Raw genomic sequence first — 19,474 nt, 5'->3', positions numbered from 1 at the left:
TAGTGGGAGAAATTCCCTGAATTTGCTTAATCCACTCCTAAATCTTGCAATCACAACAGAATCTACGCCTTCCTATGCTCCAATGGTAACTTCTGGACAACTTCAATAGATTTGCATTCTAAATATGCTTCCTTCAGATTTAATTTCTCATCCATCTTCTGTTTTCAATTGAATAAATTTGACACAAAAAGAAAAACAATTGTGAAAGGAACAGAAATTTACACAACTTTGCATTAGTTACATCTGAAAATTCATCCTATTATTCTGATCGATACGGTTCTATCGAAATAAGCAGTGGAGCAGTTTTCGGTAATGCCTATTCAGATTTCTTTCTGGTGCAGAAGTGAATAGCAATTCCTGAAGAAGATCATAGTGACCATCTTAGGAGATGGTTTTTGTTGTTGTTGTTGGTGTTTTTTTTTTTTAGTTACAAGGGAGTCACCAGTAACCAAGGCTTGAAGGTCACTCGAGGATAAAGGTTAATGAATGTAAGATAGTAGTGTAGTAATCGTTAATGGTGTCATTTGGGTAGAATTTGATTATTTATGTGGACGGGTCAACAAGAACTTGTTTACATTGGATTTGAAAGCTACCATGTTGTTTCACTTCAGTTCTTCAGAGCTGTGATGGAGTCTGCTCTAATTTCTTGCCATGAAAATAATGATAGAGCAGAGACAGGCTCGCAATGTCTTTTCTGTAGAAAAGAGGTTGCAGGGAAGAAAAAAAAGGGCATCAAAGCTGGTTTTAGAATTCTATCAAGCGGCTCCTGCCCAGATGTGGCAACAGTACTCCATTTTAGGGCATACCTGGCTCATATACAGAGAGGATTGCATTATCAGTGAGATATTTGCTGGAATGGTAGAGTGATCTAATCATTTTTCCAGCAATCTTGGCAACAGATTTGATGTAGGTGTTCCATTTCAAATCAGGAATGAAGGTCAGTCCCAGGAGCTTGTTAAGACATGGAGCTTCCCCAAATGAGAGCCATTCATTTCAATTACCGTGTGATGGGGATCAGTGATTATGATGAAAGGAGAGGAGCTTGGTTTAAAATAAATCAGCCACCTTTTCCCCCATTGCACTACGTTCTCAAGATCATAAGAGAGAGAATTAGAAAGATCTTGGTCATTGTTAGCCTTTAAAGTGTTGCCATAGATTGTGGTTTAGTCTACATAAATGTCTACAAATGATCTAAGAATTTGATTTGGGAGATCATTGATGATGATTAGGAAGAGAGTGGGGCTCGGGATGGAACCTTGAGAGGCGGCAGCGTTAATACTATGAATTTCTGATTTTTTCCCTATCAATGACTATTCTTTTAAGCCTATCAGAAAGAAAGGGTTTAATAATTGAGAGGACATTTCCAGCTATTCCATAGGTGTGATGAAGTTTTCCAGGATGTTGGGAAGTATTTCTCTTTAAAGCAACATTTTAAACAGTTTTGTAAGTATGGGAGTAAGTTTTGGTTGAAGCTTTTTTAGCACTGTTACTGGTATACTGTCGGGGCTAGTTGCTTTACTGGAATCAAGGTTTTTGATAAACTTGGCAACATCATGTACAGATTCACTACAAACTTGATATATTTGATTTTTCAAATTGGAGGTTATGCCCATGTTATCTATTAATATTGGATATAAACCAGTAACTAATAACAGGAATAAAATCTTAAACATTAAGTTGAACCCAAATATGTCTGAAGAATCAGAATTTAGTGCAAAATAAATGCATTTTTAATATTTGAAAGGAAAAAATCTCAAACGTTGCTAACAGTCATTTTTTATAAACCAATATACATTCTTCAGTTATGGAAAATCCAAAGAATATAGAAAGATATTTGAAATCTCCCCCACCCCACCCAATTGTCTTTCTTTCCTTCTTACCTCTGTTTTCAATTGTAAATCTTTTTGATGAAATCTTTTCAATAATAAAATCCAAATATTAAAATTTCATCATATGCAATCATTACATTTTACTGTATTGGTATATTCGCCTTTGCCAATCATCTCTACATTTTGTCGGATTTTATCCAAACTTTTTCTTCATATTTTAAAATCTAAAATTTCATTGACAACAACTTTTTGTTTTTGATAATATGGTGTATATGCACATACCTTGCTTTCTCGCATGATGCCCTTGTTATTGTCAGCTGGGAAAAGTTTCAAGGTAACAGGACCACTAAATTTTGCCTGAAATATAAAAAAAAACAAATCAATACAAAATTAAATCTACAAATCAGCTTCATATTGGGTGATCCAAGTAAACAATATCATAGTTGAGCAGTGGAAATGCAAAACTCTGTATTTATTTCTCCCTCCCCCTCTCTCTATATTTTGGCAACAAGTCATTATTTAGACACGTTTGATTGAACACGAGTTATTCCTTTTTCCGATCTTGTTGAATATCTTTTCTATTTACCGAGCGATCTATCCCATGATAAACACCTACAGTTATCCGACATTAGAAATATCTTAACTAAAAATACTAAAATTCGATATCTTAAGAACTGTACACGGTGACTAAAATTACTAGAAATCATACTTATAAAAAAACTACAGCCCTTTTTAAACCCGTCTCATTTAACACCGAGACAAATATACTAACAGTATTTAATAACTAACATGAACCTAAATTAATAAACTATAAAATAGGAAAATCGAAACTAAAATAAAATATAATAATTTGACCCCAACCCACCTTTATAGCCTATTAAAAAAAAAAAAAAAAATTAAAAATACACCAAACCTCAAAGGAAAAGAAAGGAAAAGAAAACCAACGATTGCTCCTGACGACAATCAGATGCCCGATAGAAAGCACTTGAAAAAAAGAATATGGCCGACCAACAACTTCTGTGTGCCATTCTATATAACATGCCTGCCGAAATTAAAAAGACCACTCGGCAAATAGAAATGATATCCAACAAGATCGGAAAAAGAAATAACTCTGCCGTGTTCAATCAAACGTGTGTGTGTATATATATATATGTATGTGTGTTATCAATATGTAGTTTACTACTTGGTATAGTAATTATATATAAGTAAATAACACAAAATTCTCATCTCATTAAGATAGCTCAATAATGCAATATTTGAGCTATGAATACTGCTAAGTTTATAAGAGAGTCCTATTCATAGGATGTGAAATCTTTGGAAAATTGTTTTTTCCATGCACTGATGAGCTTGCTCAGTGTGCAAAATTATAATGAACTATCATATGCTTATATGCCAACATGGAGCTGACACAATCGTACACATGTTGTTACCAATAAAAGCATAACATTTTGAAAATAAGCAACAAAATGAGTGTCCGCCTGTGATATTTTTAACAAAGATGAATATACATTTAGAATTTATACTTGTACACTGTATTTCTGCTGTAACCAATAATATTTAAATAAATCTTTTGCAAAGGATGTTGCATGTGATAGTGCTTAAAAACATGTGAATAAGGAAATAAATAAATATGAATGAAATCCTAGTCAGGGTTACTTTTGGTTGATATGCACTTCATTATTAAAAAAAAACAATAGTTATAATTACTTTTTCCCATTACTATTAATTAATAGTTAATTTAATTTTATCAAAAAAATTACGTTTGTGATGAAAAAGATATTTTTTATTTTAGATCTCACTACTTTCGATCTCACTCTTAGATAAGAGAAAAATCCAGGTTGTCCTCGACGGTCGTACATCCAAACAATATGATATAAATGCAGGAGTGCCCCAGGGGTTTATCCTTAGACCTCTATTGTTCCTGATATTCATAAATGACCTCCCCGACAAAATTGCCTCTGAGATGGGTATATATGCTGATGACACTAGACTCTATAACAGGCACGACAGGAAGACGAATGAACACATTTCTAAAGAAATGGCAGAAACACTAGAGGAAGACCTCCAATCTGTAGTGGAATGGGGACAAAAACGGATGGTCACATTCAATGCCGCAAAGACTAAACTAGTTTCATTCAATAATTACGAGAAACCCTCTCTACCACCTATAGCAATGGCCAACGACTCTTTATCCGAGAGTACATCTTTCAAACTCCTTGGCCTAACGTTCACAGGAAACATGAGTTGGAACAATTACATTGAAAGCATTGCCAGGGCCACTGCAAGAAAGGTGGACTCTCTCTACTGTGCTAGACAACTACTAACACCCGAAAGTATCCTGTACCTTTATAAGGCCACCATTCGCCCATGTATGGAGTATTGCTGTCAGATTTGGGCTGGTGCATCTGCTACTAGTCTCTCGCTCCTTGACAGGGTTCAAAAGAGAGTCGCAAACCTGATAGGCCCTGAACTGGCATCTAAGCTTCAGCCTCTATCCCATCAACGAAATGTTGCATCCCTCTGCCTGTTCTACAAGTATTTTAGTGGTGAATGCTCTGATGAACTGCAAGCACTTGTGCCCCCACGACGTGAGCACCCTCGACGAACCCGACAGGCTGCTAAATCCCACCCCCACACTGTAGAGATCCCTAGATGTAAAAGATCTTTTTACTCCAATAGTTTCTTCCCCAGAACTGCCAGACTTTGGAATTCCATTCCAGGTCCCTGCTTCCCCAACAGTACTGACGTGCAGAAGTTCAAGTGTAACGTGAACCAACATCTTGCTGTCCAAATCCCTACATAGTACCGCGGTAGTTGTTGCCCCTGATAGTAGCCCCCTACACCAAAGTGGCAATTTTCCTTGTTTGGGGGTGAAAATGTAATAAAAATTAAAAAAAAACAAAAAAAAACTTGAAAATTTTTAAGTAATTACTAGCAATGTTGCTTGGGAATTAAAAATGTCTCCCGTGTATTCATACTTTTAGTTCTGATATCCTATATTACTATTTCTTTTTATTTTATGAAAGTTTTATTTTTCAAGTTATAGATAAGGGAAATAACTTCAAAACCACAGTTTTCTGGAACTTCTTGAATGAAAGAAGTAATCTTCCTTTTTCTTGGGGGGGGGGGATTCAGTTACTAATTTGTCCCTGATGCCTCCAAATGAATGAATATTATAGTAAACTAGCAATTCAGCCCGGCTTTGCTCAGGCCCTATGTACTGTTCATAACTTGCCCTACGTGTGAATGCACTTTAAGATTTCAAATGTTTAGACCAAAATTTTGTCAGAGTAATTTGATAGAGACCGCAGAGGTCAATTTTTTTAACTTTGGCCTTAATTTTGACCCCTTAACATTTATTATTTTGGTCTCAAATCAAAATACAAAGTTTTACCCATGTCCAAGTTACCTACATCTAAAATTTAAAGTCTTTTGATTCAAAATTTGCGGAGGAAAATTGTAGAATTTGCAAAGGTCAACTCTTTCAACTTTGACCTTTTGGCAGTCAAATTGTTCGCCCCAAAAATGATTAAAATGCTTGCCGCATGTCTGAATACCGATTATGTATGAATTTAAATGTTTAGAACCAATATTGGCTGAGTAGTTTGCAAAGGTTAAATCTTTTGAATGTTGACCCTTGGCAGCTCAAATTTTCGACCCAAGCCAATTAAAAAGCTTGCCCTATCTCTGAATACCCTTTATGTAAAATTTCAAATGTTTAGACCAGAGATTGACTGAGTAATTTTGTAGAGACCGCAGAGGTCAAATTTTTAAAAACTTTGACTCCAATTTTGGCCCCTTAACATTTATTTTTTGGGCTCAAATCAAATTAAAAAGTTTCATCCATGTCCAAGTAACCTACATTTAAAGTTTCAAGTGTTTAGACCCAAAATTGGCAGAGGAGTTTGGTAGAGTTTTCAAAGGTAAAATCGTTGATGGTCAAATTTTTGGCCGAAAACCGATAAAAACTTTTTCCAAATCTCAATACTCCTTATGTCAAATCTCGAGACTCTAGACCGAAAATTATTTGGTAGGGAAATGTACCCCCCCCCCAGACACACACACACACACACACACACACACACACACACACACACACATTTTCACTTTTATAGATATATAGATTTTTTTTATCATAACCTGATAGACATCATACTAAATCAGAATATATAAGCTTGTAAGTATATTTTTGGTAGTTTCTGATTTTAAGCTAGACATATAGAAAATGCAAGTTTCTTTCATATAATAAATTCAACATGTTTTTAAATATTTACTAAGTATTTTTGACCAAAACATTTAAAAAGTAACAAATATTTATTTAAAAAAGATTAACTAACTTGGTTTTAAATTTTCATTAATCTTTCAACATTTGAATATTTTAACCTTTTGAAAGAATTAATATTTAAATTTAAAAAAAAAATCTTTTTTCATTGTTTTAGAAACAATTTTTTTTATTAAATTAAAATATTAAAGTAAAATAGAGAAGACGTTTCAATAAACAATTAAAGGATTTTTTCTTATCAATTTAAACAGATTGGTAAACAAAAAAAGATTTTAAAAAGTAAAATTTTATGTAACCTCTCCACAAATCTTAACCAGAAGTTGCCACTGCAGTTAAGATATTCATTTTCACTGACAATGACAAATGAAAAGCAAACACAAAATAAGACAATTGTGCAGTTGGTATTATTTCTCTCCTCCAAATAGTTTTATCATCTAATGTACAACATATACTTCAAAGACGCTTAACTAAAAAAAGCAAAAAATTATTTTACACATGGGAAATTACACTGCATTGTACAAGGTTAATCTTGTAAACGAGATATAATTCCACGAATTTTCATAAATACAACTGAATGAGCTCCAATAACCGCGGATGTTTCCACTGAGACTGGAGTAAAACTATATCTGCACAAGAGAAGAATCTCTATGAAATAGTTTAATCTTTACATCTTGAGCGATAGGTGCTGGTTCAATTATGAATCTGATCAAATTGCTCGCTTGACAATGTAAGCAACATTTTAAACTGTGGTATCATATATTTGAATATGTTTGTTATATTTGATAAAAAAATTTGCTTCATCTTAGCTTTTGATTATAATTACTGCTGATACAATTTGATTCATTTCAAATGTAAAAAATAAATGTAATAAAATTAAAGTTGATTTTTAAGTTCGATTAATTTTTGTAATTTTTTCAAAGTGAAAAGAAAATGTTATTTGCAAAACAGAGAAATGAATTGAATTTTGATCTGCTAGCCAGAATTTTCCTATTGATTCCAAACGGCATTATATGCCAAAGAACAGTGTACCTACTCACACCCCAGTCACACCCCAGTCACACCCATGCACTTTGTGACAACTATTGATCCTGTGGTTATGATCTGATATTTCTCATTTCTGACGTGCAGGATTTGATAGCTCTGACCAAAGTACATTACGAGCACACAGTTTGCAATTTTATGCATTGCAATCATCTCGGTGCTTGTTTGATTTTGATGGACCAATATTTTATCCAGACATCACTTTCATAAATTACAGTCCTGCCTCGACAAACTACACAAAGCAAACAATCATGTCAGAGCTTTGAAAATTCTCTAACACATTTTTGATTTATTGATAGAACACATGCAAGTTATGTTACAAAATTAACTGAGGTGTCGCAATACCCATATAATATATGCGCATGTATATACAAGTTAGAAAAGCATTTTATCCAAGGCATGAAAATTGTTAAACAAAATGTTTTTACTATAGGCTTTAAAAATAAAGGTACAAGATTCAATTTGAAATTTATTTATCTTCAAAGTTCACTTTTATAAATTTTACAAAGTAAGGTATAAAAATTAAACACCTTACTTTGTAAAATGTATAAAAGTGCTTATTATTTATTTTTAAAGCGTGTAGTAAAAACATTTTTGTTTAACAATTTCCATGCTTTGGATGAAATGCTTTTCTAACTTGTATCGTATCTTTTTAAGATTATATTTTATTTAATTTATTAATTTGGATTAAAAAAAAATGAATGTGGTTTTGCATGTATTTATAAAAACTCTCCTACTCTCTATTTCAGTTTGTATGTCTCCTCACACCACAACTCATTTTTGCAACCTCCTCTTTGTATTATTACAGGTCTGAATATTCTGTTTCAGTTTGTATTTCTCACACCACAACTCTTTTTTGCAACTCCCTCTTTGTCATACATGTCTGAATAATGAGAGAATCTGAATTTTTTTAACAAAAACTTTAAAATAACGTTTTTAGATTAAATTTTTTTAAACTTCTCTCAGATTAGAAAATCTTTAAAATTTAACAAGGAACATATTTCATATAGGTTTCATTAAAAATATTCAGTAGATAATGAGAAAAATAGAGATGAAACCTTCAAAAGGACTGTATAACTGGTTACGGTCAATAGTAGTCCTCGCTAACAAAAGTCTTTGTTATTCTACTATTATTATTTAAAACATTTTGTGTCCTGCTCTTTCGCGCGAGGACTAATATATGTATGTTTTTAAAGTCTCTTTCTCTCTATATATACATGTATTTAGAGTTTCTCTTTCTCACTATATATATATATATATATATATATATATATATATATATATATATATATATATATATATACGTACATGAGGTGCCTTCAATAAGTTTCCAGATTTTTTCATATGGGCACTTTGAAACTCTAGTCTCCTTCGCAGGAATCTCCTCCACCTGCAATGCATTCGGTGTACCATTTCCACAACTTCTGCAAGGCTCCATGGAAGTCCTCTTGTGTAAGCATGTCAATGACCCTCATCACAGAATGATAGCCTCTACGGTTTTCCTTGAGCTAAAGGAATAACCAAAAGTCATAGGAAGCAAGGTCTGGACTATAAGGAGGGTGAGGATCTGAATTGATCAACTCGACTATCTCTCTGATGTCATGAGGACCTCTTTCTTTCTGATATACTCTGAGCACCCTTGGGACAAACTTCACGCAAATCTTCTGCATCTTCAGTTCATTGTGAATAATTGTGTGTAGTGTTCCCACACTGACATCAAACTGTGCATTTAACGTCGCTATGCACACATAACAGTCTTTATCCATGAAATTCTTTATTTGGCCAATCAACTCTGGTGTTCAGACGTCTTTACTCCTTCTAGACCTCTCGTCATCCCTCACAGACTCCCTGCCTTTCTTGAATCTCTCATACCACTCAAAAACTGATGCTCAATTTATGCAAGATGATCCAAGAGCAGTCTGAAGCATTTCATACGTTTGTGTCCTTTGTTTTAAAGTTTAAAACAGACTTTTATTGTATATCGTTCTTCTAAAGTTTCCTCATGTCCAATTCGCATTTTTAAAATTCACTAACTGTGACAATTAGGCTTTAGTAGGGTGTAGCTGTTCATTTGAACCTGAAATCATAAAAATTGGTCAGTCATCTCATAAGATTTATAGAGATAACAATGAATTTTCAAGAGTCTGACAATTTTAAATGTCTGTACAAAAAATGTTTGGAAACTTATTTAGGGTACCTTGGAAATATATATATATATATATATATATATATATATATATATATATATATATATATATATATATATAGTAGTGACCATAATATAAGGAAGGGAAACAACAAAGAGATAGTAATGTGTATTACTTTTAAAAAATAATGCATGATTAGCAATGAAAATTTTACTGAATGAAGATTAGGGTGTAATACATAAATATGACACAAACTTTCTAGAGTTTACATGTCTCAGGAATATTAAAAATCAATTTTATTTAATCTAGTACCAAAGTAATCTATACTATGAACAAAATTCTAAATGTTTATTTATTTGTGTGTGCCTTTATACCAATAAAACTTTCGAACTGATGCACCGAATTGAAAAATTCTTTTTTCCCTGAAAGGTATGAGTCCCTAGATTGTCTTTATCTATATATGGTTTGCAACGAACAATGCCGTCACACAAAAAGCCCAAAATAAGGGTTTTTGGGCCATTTCGTAAACTTGTCGAAAAAATTATCTCCCCATGTCAATGGAATTTAGCACTGTCTGTATACAGCCATGGTAACATCTTTCGGCATACGGACAGGACTTGTGGTGCAATGGATAATGCATCTCACTATGGATCAGAAGATTTCAGGTTCGAATCCTGGCAAGTTCGTAATAATTTTATCCAATGTTTACTCATTATCCTTACCCTTAGTTAGGGTATTTTTGTTTTCTCAGTGATTTTGTTTTGTGCATAAGGGAATTTCCCATCCTCCGAGTTCACAGGATAAGCGTTGATGGTAAAATGATGGTGAGTGTACTCGATTTTGTGTTTGACAGTGTTGTGTATGCCGGCGCAGTGCAGCCGCTAGTATTAAATAAGTAGCTTTAACTACATATGTAGTATTTGTACAAAGAAATGGAAATGCATTGTGGTGGGTTTAATTTTGTAAGAACATTTAAAATAAATGATTGCTGAAAAAGTCCTTTTAAAAAAGAAATGTCAAAAATCATAACAAACCAGATGCCTTTCCTTAATCTTACCACTGATCCCAAGTCCACGTGTCAATAAAAAAAAAAAAAAAAAATAATAATATAGTCTATGATACCTTTAAAAGTCAATTGTGATCCTCAAAATCTAAGTAATTATTTTATTTATAACATTATAATATATATTTTGAGAAATAAAAAGGAATAAATCTCAAAACGTTTATTTTCAAGAAGAATGCCATGATTTGAAAATAGAGAAACAATAAATTGTTTACATGTCTGTAAAAATTCCATCTCAGATGGATTTTCATTTCACATTAAATTTATATGTGAAAGTGATCCCCCATTCTAAAGTCAAAACTATTTTTTTATGCTTTTATGCATACTTATAACTGTTTTTTTTTTTTTTTTGTTATTAGTTAATCCAAGTTAAACTTAATACTGTACCTACAGTTAGTTGCAATTTCACTTAAAAAAAAATTTTTTTATTCAATTTTCACCCCAAACAAGGCACAGTGCCACTTTGAAGCAGGGGGCTACTATCAGGGACTTAATTAGCGGGGTCATTATGAAGGGAGATGGGTAGAAAGATGTTTGTTAACATTACACTTGAACTTCTGCATATCATTGCAGTTGGGAAAGCAGAATCCCGGAAGGGAGTTCCAAAGACCCGCAGTTCTGGGGAAGAAACTATTGGAGTAAAAGGCTTTCTTGCACCTAGGGATCTCTACTGTAAAGGGATGAGACTTAGTAGCTTGTCGGGTTTGTCGGGGGTAGTTACATCGGGGAGGTACAAGTGTTTGCAGTTCGTCAGAGCATTCACCATTAAAGTATTTGTAGAACAGGCAGAGGGATGCAACATCTCGTCGATGGGACAGAGGCTGAAGCCTAGATGACAGTTCAGGACCTATCAGGTTGACGACTCTCTTTTGAACCCTGTCCAGGAGCGAGAGACAAGCAGCAACTGCACCAGCCCAGATGTGACAACAGTACTCCATACATGGGCGAATGGTTGCCTTATAGATGTATAGAATACTGTCAGGTGTAAGTAGTTTTCTAGCACGGAAGAGGGAGCCAACCTTCCTTGCAGCAGCCTTGGCAATGCTCTCAATGTATCTATTCCAGTTCATATTCCCTGTAAACGTTAGGCCGAGGAGTTTAAAAGAAGTACTTTCAGGCAATGTGTTCTTGGCCATTGCTATTGGTGGTAGAGAAGGTTTCTTGTAGTTATTGAAGGAAACAAGCTTAGTCTTAGCAGCATTGAATGTGACCAACCATTTTTGTCCCCATTCCACTATGGATTGGAGGTCATCCTCTAGTGTTTCTGCCATTTCCTTGGATATGTGTTCATTTGTTTTCCCCTCATATCTGTTATAGAGAGTGGTGTCATCGGCAAATATACCCATCTCCGAAACAATTTTATCAGGGAGGTCGTTTATGAATATCAGGAACAATAGAGGTCCAAGGATAGACCCCTGAGGTACTCCCGCATTTATGTCATATTGTTTGGATGTACGACCGTCGAGGACAACTTTGATTTTTCTATTACTTAAGAAGGATTTAATTACATTATGAACTCTTCCAGTGATTCCATATGATCTAATTTTCCTCAGAAGACCATCGTGCCATACCCTGTCAAAAGCCTTAGATATATCAAGGGCCACCACTCTACCCTCCTGTTTTATCCAATGAACGGTATATACGTTCAGAAACTACAGTTAAGATATCTGCTGTTGAACAGGCTTGCCTGAATCCATATTGTTTGTCAGTCAGGAGTTTAGCAGCTGTTAGGTGCTGGACTAGGGCTTGATTAACTAAGGACTCAAATATTTTGGCGAAAAGCGGGAGGAGGCTAATGGGGCGATAATTTAGTGGGTCAGTTCTTTCACCAGAATTCTTGAAGACTGGTACCACAGAGGCGGTTTTCCAGCAGTCGGGAAAACAAGATTCGTTAAGGCATTTATTGTAAAGTTTGGACAGAACTGGAGCAACCTCGGCAGAACATTTTTTTAATAGCACAGCCGGGATGAGATCTGGTCCACATGCTTTTGAGGTGTCTAGGTTTTTTATAATAGCATGTACCTGAGAAGGGGTGATTTTCAAATCGTCTAGTGTGGCGTCTGTTCGCAAAGGAAAATCAGGGAGTGAGTGGTGTACCGAGTTCAGTGTGGAGTTTGAGACAAACCGACTGGCAAGCAGATTAGCCTTGTCAGTTGCCGTGCAAGCAACCTCATGATTGTTTGATAGTGGGGGAATAGTTGACTGTCCATTATTTACTACGCTGTTGTAGATTTTCCAAAAATCCCGGGTTCCTAATTTCTGTGCTTCGATGCGTTTTCTGGTGGTTTCAGAGTAATCTGTCTTAGCTGTCTCTATCACTCTCTTACAATTATTTCTAGCTTCTATAAACTTCTGTTTATTTGAGCTGGACTTATGTCGGTTGAATCTGCGGAACGCATGCTGCCTTTGACAAATGGCAGCTGCACAAGCAGAAGTAAACCATTGGGGAGAGTGGGGCTTGCTATAGAATTTCCGTGCGGGAACATGTGCTTCAATAGCAGTTTTGAACCATTCAGTGGTCTCGTTTGCACACTGTTCCGCTGGAAGAGTAAAGATATTTTGCCATGGGGCATCTCTGGTGAGCTCCCTGATGGCTTCCCAATCAGCCTTTTTGTAATACCTCGTTGTTTTGAGTAGTGGGTCTTCAGTTTTAGGGCGAGAATTTCTGATTTCTACCATTATTGTAATTTATTTCTATTTAGATTAAAACTATTTCTACCAATCATTAATATTTCTTATGCTGTTATTCTTATGTTTGTCACCTTTGCTTCAGATTTTATTTTTATATATATATAGTCATGTATACCACAAATTAGAAGGTATTGTGAAACTCTGTTCATGGAAATTCCGTTCAATATTTTGCACATGAAGGAAGAAAAGAATTCTTTGCAGTTGTGGCAATAGAACTAGTTCTTACTATGAAGGAGTTACAAGGAGGAACCAGAGATTGAAGCTCAGTCAAGCAGCTTTCATGGAAATGATAACAGATTATAGAAAGACTAGCAATGATTTCTATGAAGAAAGGCTTTGTAGAGAACAAAAGAAATCATTCCAAATTTCAAAATTGATTTTGTACTCTGTTAAAGCAAGAAAGCAACATCTCTCCAGAGACGGCAACAGTACCCCATCTTAGGACATATCTGACTCTTTTACAGGTAGAAGATTGCATCAGAAATCAGGTACGTTCAGGCGCAGTAAAATAATTCAGTTATTATATGTCTGTCTTTTTGTGATACTAAAATGTACAAATTTTATCAGTTACGCACTGCACTATGCGCCTGCGTTTAATGAAGAAAAGTAAATTTACAAATAAACTTCAAGTTTTATGATTTTATTTAATAAAATGCACAATTCTTTCCATTTCATTAATTTAATAGAATGTGTTGTGGAGATTATTTCATCTTTTTTTCAACAGTCCCTTTCTTAATGTTGCTAGTCCTATGACTTCTTAAAAGATAAAATTTATATATTAGCAAACAAAAAACTTACAAAATGTTGAGAAAACTTCAAAATTTTTAAGCAACATCCATTCAAATCATCTAATTTCCTTCGTATTTCAGGGCGTTCCACTACCGAATCTACATGACTTCTCCAGTTCTTTCGATCTTGCATGACACTTTACAGGACCCGAACACTTTTCAATTCTGTGTCCTGTAGCAGGTTGTCAATGTAGGTCATTCTTCTTCTTCTACTATGATTTGGGTGTCTAGCTGTTGGTATCCAGAGAACTAGCTTGCTGGCTTCCTCTTCGCTGTGTCTCATGCAGTGACCAACTACTCTCATCCTTCTCTGCTGTACTTTTAGTGATACTGGTCGTAAGTCACCATAAACCTTTAGTGATACTGGTCGTAAGTCATCAAAGTTATTGGTTTACTGTGTGACTCCTCCATGATGTATTGAGAGCCATCCTGAACATCCATCCAGTCTCTTCATCAGTGCATTCGTAAGAGTCCATGCCTCAGCACCTTTCTGAGAGAATAGGTGGCTATGTCTTCTTCAACTTGTGACATGCACTCCATGCCATTTTTCTCACTCAAAATCTTTTTCAGCGCTCTCTGACCATGCTTCAAGGTACTTGAAGTTTTCGTCAACTTTGAGCAGAATCCCATCAAGTAGTTTCACTGCAATTGGGTTAACAAAGGTTTATTCGCTGATAATCCAAATTATTCAGTGACACGAGTGATATGCCGAAGTGTTAAAGTTATGATCATTGGATTCTAAACGATATTTCAATCAGATGTTATTTATTTGAAATTTCCTATTGCAAAAAAACAAAGAAAAACAAAACAAAAACAAAGAAAAAAAAAGTGATATAAACTGCATATTCATTATTTAAACTTTGCATTTTTTAAATTTTTAAAAGAAAAATATTTTATTTTTAATCCTAAATGTACAATTCATTCTGTTTTACTATTTTTTAATTTTTACTTATTTTAACATTTGTTAGTGAATAATTTAGCTTTATTTGAAGAAACAAATTCATTTGCTTGAATTGATGTTTTATTTCAGCCTGGAAAATCACATGTTTTGAACATTAATTTTATGTTAACCCTTAGGCTGAGCAATGCCTGATAGCTGTGCTAGTTAAATATAAAAGAAGTAACCTAGAAACAAATAAAATTAATTTATTTGACCCGAGTCTATACGCAGACAAACACATCTGGTAGTTTCTATTTTTAATTATCCTTGTATTTAAAGATTCATCAGTCATGAAATTCATGTCACCAGGATTCCATTCTTTTATATTCGAAAAGCTTTGATCAATAAACTGGTGTTGATGATTTATAAAAATATAAGTTGTGAGTGCACTTTGGCATATACAAAATGTGTCCGAAAAGTAACAGGACTGAGTGTGCTGTATGCACTATGGACGAAAGAGAGATACATGGGTTGTGTAATCATTTGAGATCAAGCCTTTATGTGCTTTAGACTAATCATGCAACACAACATTAGCTACTTTTACTTTCTCTACCGCTCTCCTTCGACCCAAGACTGCACCATAATAAACAAAGTAACTGACAGCATAGACACAGCACTCTCTTTCGACACTAGCGCCCAAGTACATGTATTTGGTGACTTTAATGTCCATCACAAAAACTGGCTTGGATTCTCTACTTATACAGATGCAGCAGGCAGCGCAACTCATAGCTTCTCTGTATCTCACTCCCTATCGCAAATTGTTACTTTTCCAACCCGCTTCCCTGATCAGGAAGAACAACACGCATCACTATTAGATCTGTTTTTGACCACAATTCCTGATGATTGTGTAACGAAAGCCGACAACCCACTTGGGAACGCTGATCATGCGGTAATAATGGTTGAAATCGCCCTAAACTCTAGACCCAAAACTGAAGAGCCAGTGCTCAAAACAACGAGATATTATAAAAAGGCTGACTGGGAAGCTATCAGAGATCTTATCAGAGACGCCCCATGGGGAAATATTTTTTCTCTTCCTGCTGAACAGTGTGCAACTGAGACCACTGAATGGTTCAAAACTGCAATCGAAGCGCATGTTCCCATGCGGAAATTCTATAGCAAGCCCCACTCTCCCCAATGGTTTACTTCGACTTGCGCAACTGCCATTGCTCAAAGGCAGCATGCATTCCGAAGGTTTAACCGACATAAGTCCAGTTCAAACAGACAAAAGTACATAGAAGCTAGAAGTAACGTTAAGAAAGAAATAGCGACAGCTAAGAGGGAATTTACGGAAACCACTAAAAAACGCATCGAAGCACAAAAATTAGGAACTCGTGACTTCTGGAAAATCTACAACAGTGTAGTAAATAATGGGCAATCAACGATTCCCCCACTAACCAACAATCACGAGGTTCTTTGCTCAGCAACCGAGAAGGCTAACATGCTTGCCAGTCGGTTTGCCTCCAACTCTACACTGGACCCTTTAAACCACCCCCTACCTGACTTTCCTATGCGGACAGACGCCAAGCTAGACGATCTGGAAATCACCCCTGCTCAGGTGCATGCTATCATAAAAAACCTTGACACTTCCAAAGCATGTGGACCCGACCTCATCCCAGCTGTGCTATTAAAAAAGTGCTCAGCCGAAGTAGCTCCAGTTCTCTCCAAACTCTACAACAAATGCCTTAATGAATCTTGCTTTCCGAGCTGCTGGAAAACTGCTTCTGTGGTACCAGTATTCAAGAATTCTGGCGAAAGAACTGACTCATTAAATTATCGCCCTATTAGCCTCCTCCCACTTTTTGCCAAAATATTTGAGACCTTAATTAACCATGCTCTAGTCCAGCACCTTACAGATGCTAAACTTCTGACCGACCATCAATATGGATTTAGACAAGCCCGTTCCACGGCAGACATCCTCACTGTAATCTCTGAACGCATATACCATTCACTGGACAAAGCGGGAGAGGGCAGAGCGGTAGCTCTAGATATATCTAAGGCTTTTGACAGGGTATGGCATGAGGGTCTCCTCAGGAAGATTAGATCTTACGGTATCACTGGTAGAATACTTAACATAATTAAATCCTTCTTAGATAAGAGAAAAATCCAGGTTGTCCTCGACGGTCGTACGTCTAAACAATATAATATAAATGCCGGAGTGCCCCAGGGATCTATCCTTGGTCCTCTGCTGTTCCTGATATTCATAAATGACCTCCCCGATAAAATTGCCTCTGAGATGGGTATATATGCTGATGACACCACACTCTATAGCAGGCACGACAGGAAAACAAATGAACATATATCTAAAGTAATGGCAGAAACACTAGAGGATGACCTGAAATCAGTAGTGGAATGGGGACAAAAATGGATGGTAACGTTCAATGCCACCAAGACAAAACTGGTTTCATTCAATAATTACAGGAAACCTTCTCTACCACCTATAGCAATGGCCAACAACTCTTTAGCTGAGAGTACGTCTTTCAAGCTCCTTGGCCTAACGTTCACAGGAAACATGAGCTGGAACAATTACATCGAGGGCATTGCCAGGGCCGCTGCGAGGAAGGTTGGCTCTCTCTACCGTGCTAGAAAACTTCTAACACCCGAAAGTATCCTGTACCTCTATAAGGCCACTATTCGCCCATGTATGGAGTATTGCTGTCATATTTGGGCCGGTGCATCGGCTACTAGTCTCTCTCTCCTTGACAGGGTTCAAAAGAGAGTCGCAAATCTGATAGGCCCTAAACTGGCATCAAAACTTCAGCCTCTGTCCCATCGTCGAAACGTTGCATCCCTCTGCCTGTTCTACAAGTATTATAATGGTGAATGCTCTGAAGAACTGCAAGCACTTGTGCCCCCACGACGTGAACACCCTCGACAGACCCGACAAGCTGCAAAATCCCACCCCCACACTGTAGAGATCCCTAGATGTAAAAGATCTTTCTACTCCAGTAGTTTCTTCCCCAGAACTGCTAGACTTTGGAATTCCATTCCAGGTCACTGCTTCCCCAACTGTACTGACATGCATAAGTTCAAGTGCAACGTGAACCAACATCTCGCTGCCCTAATCCCTAGATAGTGCCCCAGTAGATGTTTCCCCTGATAGTAGCCCCCTACACCAAAGTAGCAATGTGCCTTGTTTGGGGTGAAAATGTAATAAAAAAAAAAAAGATGATATCTTGAGAGTATAGAACTATAATCTGTTGCATTTTTGTTTACGCCTACTCTTTTAGGGGTCGTTCAGATATGAATGACAAATGAACATCGAGCACAGAATAAAAAGGACATTATGAATAACCTTTCTATTCGCATAATCTTGCTCTGTGATTATCAAAAGCAACTTCCTTTACAAGAAGGTCTGTACTGATAGAGTTGAAGAGCATAGAGAAGAATCTTTCTAACAATGTATAGAAACGTGGCAAGAAAGGATGGGAAACTACTTTAGACACAATCGAGATGACGTAAAAGGTGACATAATTTATTGCTTAGAATTGAAATAAATTTGTGACACAAGTCCCATTACTTTTCAGACATACCTCATTTATGTGAGATGAGGTGGGAAATTGACCAATCAAATGTCAGTAGAAGAAAGTTTTGTCAACGAAGCAAAGACTTACCAACAATTGTACAACTTCTTTAGGGTCACAACCCTGAACATTTGTCCCGTTTACCTCACAAATTTCATCCCCGACATGAACCAGACCTACAAGAAAAAAGAGAAAATCAGGTTATAAAAACAAAATCATGTCAATCTTACTCCTTCTTTGCTAGTTTATTAATATTGGAAAAATAAAATTTCATGACACAATTTCTTGATATTAATTATATTCAAAACTCAGCGGTAAAACATATCGAGCCTTAATGTTTGTTGTCAAGAGGAAACAATATACCAATCTGTCTTATAGTCTTTACAGTTGTTTATAATAAAAATATAGTCTTTGCAGTTGTTTATAATAAAAATATAGTCTTTGCAGTTGTTTATAATAAAAATATAGCCTTTACAGTTGTTTATAATAAAAATATAGTCTTTGCAGTTGTTTATAATAAAAATATAGTCTTTGCAGTTGTTTATAATAAAAATATACTCTTTACAGTTGTTTATAATAAAAATATAGTCTTTACAGTTGTTTATAATAAAAATAAGACAAGGCATTTAAATGGTGTGCATAATATAAATGCCATCAAGATGAGATTCCAAACTATACGTTTTTAATTAAACACTCATGAAATTTATTTGAATGATAGCTACAATTTTTGTGATGCTCAGATTGGGTTTGAAACTTTTGTCTATATTAAAAAAAATTTTTCATTATCAAAATAAATATTTTGTCATTCGCGTTTTAATTTTATTCATTTCATTTTTGTTTATTTTCCTAATATTACGTTGTGATTTGGCTTTCAAGCACACTTGATGCATATTTTATTTTATTCTGTAGACTATATTTTTTTACAGAAATAAAAATAAATCTCAAATGTTAATCTCTTTAAAGATCTGATTCCTATCCTCTAACAACACATATAAGCCATTTAAAAAATAAACATTAGTAACAAATATTTCTGAATATCCTATTAATTCTACCCCATTTTCCTCTTGTGATGTTTATATTTGGTAGTTAATAAGTCCAATTTTTGCCCTAAATAACTCATTTCAATATATATATATATATATATATACAATTAATTAAGCATACGAATAACC

The 19,474-nt window shown here is 35.3% G+C and overlaps 1 protein-coding gene across 16 annotated transcripts in view; it reads right to left on the bottom strand.

The window, feature by feature from the left end:
- LOC145292181 (MAGUK p55 subfamily member 7-like) overlaps window positions 1-19,474 on the bottom strand; it is a 752,193-nt gene that overhangs the window by 87,801 nt on the left and 644,918 nt on the right. For all 16 annotated transcript variants that reach the window (XM_080138452.1, XM_080138454.1, XM_080138453.1 and 13 more), the window contains 2 exons: window positions 18,393-18,478; window positions 2,112-2,186 (listed from right to left, as the gene is read on the bottom strand). In XM_080138452.1, coding sequence (XP_079994578.1) covers window positions 2,112-2,186; window positions 18,393-18,478 — 161 coding nt within the window. The remainder of the gene's footprint in view (window positions 1-2,111; window positions 2,187-18,392; window positions 18,479-19,474) is intronic.

The sequence above is a fragment of the Euprymna scolopes genome, chromosome 13, assembly GCF_053919585.1.
Source record: "Euprymna scolopes isolate OS-2025 chromosome 13, ASM5391958v1, whole genome shotgun sequence".
NCBI lineage: Eukaryota > Metazoa > Mollusca > Cephalopoda > Sepiida > Sepiolidae > Euprymna > Euprymna scolopes.
Note: the sequence above shows the minus strand (reverse complement) of the source record. Positions and strands in the feature narration are given on the sequence as shown.